The sequence below is a fragment of the Hyaena hyaena genome, unplaced genomic scaffold (genome assembly GCF_003009895.1).
Source record: "Hyaena hyaena isolate Hyena2069 unplaced genomic scaffold, ASM300989v1 scaffold_325, whole genome shotgun sequence".
In the NCBI taxonomy this organism is placed as follows: domain Eukaryota; kingdom Metazoa; phylum Chordata; class Mammalia; order Carnivora; family Hyaenidae; genus Hyaena; species Hyaena hyaena.
Genome location: NW_024080957.1, coordinates 189,496 through 195,495, shown reverse-complemented (window position 1 = coordinate 195,495; position 6,000 = coordinate 189,496). Strand labels below are relative to the sequence as shown.

At 41.9% G+C, this 6,000-nt stretch overlaps 1 protein-coding gene and 2 non-coding genes across 3 annotated transcripts; all 3 read left to right on the top strand.

Annotated features, from left to right (window-relative positions):
- The first annotated feature begins 1,296 nt into the window (after nucleotides 1-1,296).
- LOC120242968 (nucleolin-like) lies at nucleotides 1,297-3,858 on the top strand. The gene is made up of 5 exons (XM_039248950.1): nucleotides 1,297-1,629; nucleotides 1,674-1,843; nucleotides 2,094-2,227; nucleotides 2,783-2,909; nucleotides 3,269-3,858. The coding sequence occupies exons 1-5, from the start codon at nucleotides 1,366-1,368 to the stop codon at nucleotides 3,567-3,569; spliced, it is 996 nt and encodes a 331-aa protein (XP_039104881.1). The 5' UTR covers nucleotides 1,297-1,365; the 3' UTR covers nucleotides 3,570-3,858.
- Nucleotides 2,347-2,427, top strand: LOC120242988. The gene has a single exon (XR_005531197.1). It is a non-coding gene; the product is annotated as a small nucleolar RNA SNORD20 (small nucleolar RNA).
- On the top strand, nucleotides 2,962-3,096 carry LOC120242986. Its single transcript, XR_005531196.1, has one exon. It is a non-coding gene; the product is annotated as a small nucleolar RNA SNORA75 (small nucleolar RNA).
- Nucleotides 3,859-6,000: the final 2,142 nt, after the last annotated feature.

The following is a 6,000-nucleotide window of genomic DNA, read 5'->3' as shown; positions in this document are numbered from 1 at the left end:
GGGAAGTCACCCACTGGTCTTGGTGGGACATTTGGTCTCCCTGGCCTACTAAATGTTAATACAGTAAAGGCTGGTAGCAAACCGTCCCACCCACAGTTACTGTGCCAGTCACAAATGCTCACATTTCCAGTCACCCCCTGAAGTGCTTGAACATTAATGAATGGCACGGTCATTATCTTTGCTGCTTTATATTTTATAGCAAATGTATTTTCCATAAGAAATTTGCTAGAGACTATTCATACAGCACTTTCACCCACAATATTTTTTATGTTATGTTAATAGCCTTTTAGCTGAATGCCTTTGTGCCTTGCAAGCTAATTCTGGAACACATTAAATGTGTTAAGTGAGGGTAGATGTACAGGGATCTAAACCTGCTGAATGGAATTAGAAGGGTCCTTTGACAAGCACTTTGGAGACAAAGTGCTGCAGCAGTGTTCAACAATACAGCTACTGCTGCAGAGGCCATCGGCCCTTTCTGCTTCCTTATGAGAGGACAGGTGAAATTAGGGGATCCCTATGTTTTCCTTGAATTTAGGAGATCAAGTGAACAATTTCCCCAGCAAGCCTGGGAAGAAGTTATCCTAGGAGGATGCTCTGTTGCAGAAGGACATTGTGATAGATCCAGTGAGATAAATAGTTTCCCAAAGAGTTCCCAGTGATTCCTGCCTCCCTGTAGTCAGACCCTTTGGTAATAACCCTTCCCTTGAATATGGAACAAACCTAGTGACTTGCTTCTTGTGAATAAAATATTATGGGAAAAATGATGGAATTTCACTTCAGTATTCAGTGCAAAAGCTGTCACTTCTGGGGCACGTGGGTGGCTCAGTCAGTTAAGCGTCTGACTGGGGTCATGATCTCACAGTTTGTGAATCTGAGCGCCAACCGTGCAGAACCTGCTTGGGATTCTCTCTCTCTGTCCCTTCCCAGCTTGTTCTCTCTCTCTCTCTAAAAAAACAAAAAAAAACAAAAAACAACCCACAAACTTAAAAAAGAAAGACATCACTTCTGTCTTGCACTTTCTCTTTCTGGCTTTTCTCAGCTTGCTAGCTCTCGTAAGGCAAGGTGCCATGTTGGGAACTGGCCCTTTTTGGAATGGCTCATTTGGCACGGAATTGAAGGCAGCAAACAGCCATCAAGAAACGAAAGCCTTCAGTCCAACAACCCATGAGGAATCTACCAACAACCATATGAGTGAGTTAGAAATGGATCTCTCCTGCTTTCGCCTCAGTCTCGAGCTCTAGCTGGCAGCCAAGCGTAGGTGCTCCGGGATATTCTGTACCAGCGGCCACCATCGCCGTCGCTTGGGTTCCTCTGGACTCGTCTGCGCCACTCGCCCGCCACACTCCACCGGCATAAGCCGCCATCATGGTGAAGCTCGCAAAGGCTGGTAAAAATCAAAGTGACCCCAAGAAAATGGCTCCGCCCCCCAAGGAGGTAGAAGAAGACAGTGAAGGTGAAGAAACGTCAGAAGATGAAGATGATGATAGCAGTGGAGAAGAGGTTATCATTCCTCAGAAAAAAGGCAAGAAGGCTGCAGCAACTCCAGCAAAGAAGGTGATGGTTTCCCCAACAAAAAAGGTGGCAGTTGCCACACCAGCCAAGAAAGCAGTCGTCACCCCTGGCAAAAAGGCAGCANAATAAGGTATTATAGCTATGACTGAATTTGGGAACCATTGTTTCAAAGTCTTCATTTGTTTTTGTTTTTTTTTTCCTTTGTAGGTGAATCAAAAACTCTGGTTTTAAGCAACCTCTCCTACAATGCAACAGAAGAAACTCTTCAAGAAGTATTTGAGAAGGCAACTTTTATTAAAGTGCCCCAGAACCAAAATGGCAAATCTAAAGGGTAAGATAATTAGTATGTTTAGGATATTAATTATGGGCTTTAAGAATGCCTTGTGTATATCTAAAAAAAAAAAAGTCAAATTAGGTTTTCCTGGCTGTTACTGGAGGCTGAATCCTTTTCGCTCACAAATTGGGCATAAAGAGCATCATTTAAGTATCTCCTTGAGGTAAAAGTATCTCCTTGGTGGCATTAGATGGCAGCATAGCAACCATGTGCTTGGTAACTGACTCTAAATATTGTTTGTTTTCAGATATGCGTTTATAGAATTTGCTTCATTTGAAGATGCTAAAGAAGCTTTAAATTCCTGTAATAAAAGGGAAATTGAAGGCAGAGCAATCAGGCTGGAGTTGCAGGGACCCAGGGGATCACCTAACGCAAGAAGCCGTAAGTTACGTTTAACAAGGTGTTGAGGGTCGGCACTCCTGAGTGCTATGCCACATTACTTCTTTGGTCCAGTTTAGAGATGAAAGTTTGTTTTCCTGTTGCTGCTGAGTGAAGGATCCTGGATATGATGATTGATTATCTGAGAACATAACTGATGAAATCTCAAGAAAATTCCTCTAGATAGTCAAGTTCTGATCCAGCGAGGTCTCCTAGCAGCACATTTGTCCCTGGTTACTGCCCTGTGTGATGATTGTAACAGCTGCCTGCTTGTTTAGGGATTGCGGTCTTATTTGCGTTGCAAAGCAGGAGACGGGCTCTCTGTTGCTCTGGTCACCAGTGTAAACTAAGATGATTGATCTATGCCTTTTCCTTTAATGGGCACTAGTTTGCTACATTACTTTTATGTGCCTTTCTTCCGGAGATATTTAAGTGAAAGGCTAACATCTGCTAGGCCAAGCATTCTCCAAAAGTAGTCTCATACTGGATGTTGGTAAAAGCTACCATCGGTGGTTGTTATTATGGCTTTAGGTAAAATGTGCAATCTTTCTTCCATAGAGCCGTCCAAGACTTTGTTTGTCAAAGGTCTGTCTGAGGATACCACAGAAGAGACATTAAAGGAGTCGTTTGATGGCTCTGTTCGGGCAAGGATAGTCACTGACCGGGAGACTGGGTCCTCCAAAGGGTAAGATGAAAGGAAATGCTCGTCCATGCAGCGGAGACCTCCTTTCTAGTGTATCTTCTCATTGAGCTCCTTTCTGTCGATTGGTGGCAGTTTATGGATTCGCACGAGAAGAAGAGACAATTCACAGTTAGCATTATTTTATCTTCTGTTTTCACAGAGGTATATTCTGCTGATGTGTGAGACATTGCTGAGGGTCGATAAAATGAGTTTCAGCCTTCCATAGGGAGCTCCTCCGTCCCTTGGGTCTTTCCTCAGCGAAGCACATCTGCTTCTGTGGAGTCCCTGTCTGACGTGTGAGGTTTATCTTGCCGCTTGGAGTATGTGTTCTGTAATGGGGAATTTCATTTCGCCTCTTCCAGGTTCGGTTTTGTAGACTTCAACAGTGAGGAAGATGCCAAAGCCGCCAAGGAGGCCATGGAGGATGGTGAAATTGACGGAAACAAAGTTACTTTGGACTGGGCCAAGCCGAAGGGTGAAGGTGGCTTTGGAGGTCGCGGTGGAGGCAGAGGTGGCTTTGGAGGCCGAGGTGGCGGCAGAGGAGGCCGAGGGGGATTTGGTGGCAGAGGCCGAGGAGGCTTTGGAGGGCGAGGAGGCTTCCGAGGCGGCAGAGGAGGAGGGGGAGACCACAAGCCACAAGGAAAGAAGACGAAGTTTGAATAGTTTCTTCCATCCCTCTGTCTTTTCCCTCTTCTGTTTGAAAGAAAAGGACTCTGGGGTTTTTACTCTGTTACCTGATCAATGACAGAGCCTTCTGAGGACATTCCAAGACAGTATACAGTCCTGTGGTCTACTTGGAAGTTCGTATAGATAACATTTCGAAGGAGATACCCTGTTGGTTTTGACTGGATATTCATATAAACTTTTTAAAGAGATGAGTGATAGAGCTAATCCTTATCTGTAAGTTTTGAATTTATATTGTTTCTTCCCATGTACAAAACCATTTTTTTCCTACAAAAAAAAAAAAAAAAAAAGAAATGGATCCCTCCCTAGCTAACACCAAGATTACAACCTGTGAGGAGCCCTGCGGCAGAAGACCCAACTAAAGCGTACCTGGACTCCTGACTCTCAGAAACTGTGAGAGAATACACATTTGTTGTTTTAAGTACTATGAAGTACCCACCTGTGGTATGACTCATGCTTCACAGTCTTCCAGAATGAAAAGTACTCACATCTGTATATCTGAATAAGGAGACATTGCAAAGTACAATAGCTCCCTACACATCTCTAGCAGGAAAAAAAAACCCCCAACAATCACAAAGCATTACTGCTAGGATGGCAGAAAAGAAAGAACATCTACAGGCGCAGGTTGTGTATTCAGATCATCAATTCTACAAATTTGAGCAAATTATATAACTTCTCTGAGATTCGGTTTCTTCACGATGGGATTGGGGTAGCAGTAAGAACTGCTAGCAATCTGGGACACTGTGCTTTGAGGAGGAACTCGGGTGGGCCCTACCCCGAAGTCTCTTTCTCTTCAGATGGAAATGGCATCACTAGGAATTTGTTCCTTAATGCTTCTAGGGACTGTCCCTGAAATTGTTACCTAAGGAGAGGTAACGTGAGAAAGAGAGGAAATTCTATAGATACCTCTAAGAATAGTGCAGCAAGGTGGGGCCTTGGATTGCTGTGAAGCAGTTGAAGGGTAATGGTGGCAGCCACAGAGATAAGTGTGGTTGATTTCACGATTTTGAAGACCTAGTAGACTTCCTCCTTTCTAGTATATGTGACCTACACAATCAATCACATTTCCCCTCTCACCATGAGTGCAAGGAAGCTACAGCAATCTCACATTCAGTCAGAGCCACTGTATTCAATTTTATGGTTCCCATATTTGTATTCTTTTTCTGTCCTGATTCATCTACTTCCAGTTTATACATGTCCTTTGTTGCAGGCCCAGATCCTTTACAAAAAAGATTGGAGGCACAAATGAATATAAAAAACACAAAAATACATATTTGACCTTTCCTCCTCTAAGTGTGTTGATATGAACAAACACGGCAAATCTGGACATACTCTTCTATCTTGATTGTTAATTTTCTCTTCTTTTTTTACATTTTTTTTTTTTATATTTGGGAGACAGAGCACAAGTGGGGAAGGGCCAGAGAGATAGGGAGCAGAATCTGAAGAAGGCCCTAGGCTCTGAGCTGTCAGCACAAAGCCAGATTCGGGGTTTGAACTCGTAAACCATGAGATCATGATCTGAGCCTAAGACAGACGCCTAACCAACTGAGCCACTCAGGTGTCCCTTGATTGTTAACTTTCAAAATTTAAGGTTAATTTGGCTTTGGTGGCCACAGTGATTTAAATTAGCAGAATAATTGGTGCAATTAGCATAAGTTGGAAGAATTAAAGACAAACACAGATTGCAACAATATTTGTACCGTTTTTATTTGTAAAAATAACCATCTGAATGCATTTCCATAGTATATTACAGTTAAGTACTTCATTACATTATTAGCATTCAGTAGTTGAAAAAGTATTAAACTGTGCTTGAAAAGATTCAGATTGGTTCAAAGTCATTCACTGAACTAAAAGTCATTTTCCTCATTTTTACAGTCATGACATTTACCAGAGTCCTTCAACTCCAATTTACATAAGAAAACATTACAGACAAAATCCCACTGAAATCATCAAACAGTATTTTATGCGATTACAAATATGTTATGCAAAATATAACACTGGCACCAGATTTGTATCATCGTGCTTTGCAAAGATATATTGCACATGCTAAAGCATAAAATATATAGACAAAACTACCGAACAAAAGATATTTGCATTGAATTTTTAGATCACTGCATAAGAAACGCATAAAATTACATTTTTACACACACTCAGATTGTCACTATCTTCAAACGCTTTTCCCCTAGAACACTGACCTATGGTTTACAGTTTTGTAAGAAGAAAGCATTTTAGCACTGCAAAATTCAACGTGGTTCCTATAGAAAACTTCGGCATTTTCATTTCAAAGCAGGTAAAGGGGAAATAGGAAAAAAGACACTTTATACATTCAAAGAAAGGCTGAAATGGAAACTCACTGGTATCATATTGCTCTGATAACACTCAAACGAAAAAAATACAAAACATTTCACAG

Coding starts and splice junctions, on each gene's coding strand:
- LOC120242968 (XM_039248950.1), top strand. CDS start 1,366: ATGGTGAAGCTCGCAAAGGCTGGTAAAAATCAAAGTGACCCCAAGAAA. Junction 2,228..2,782: donor ATCACCTAACGCAAGAAGCC/GTAAGTTACGTT, acceptor TTTCTTCCATAG/AGCCGTCCAAGACTTTGTTT. Junction 2,910..3,268: donor GAGACTGGGTCCTCCAAAGG/GTAAGATGAAAG, acceptor CGCCTCTTCCAG/GTTCGGTTTTGTAGACTTCA.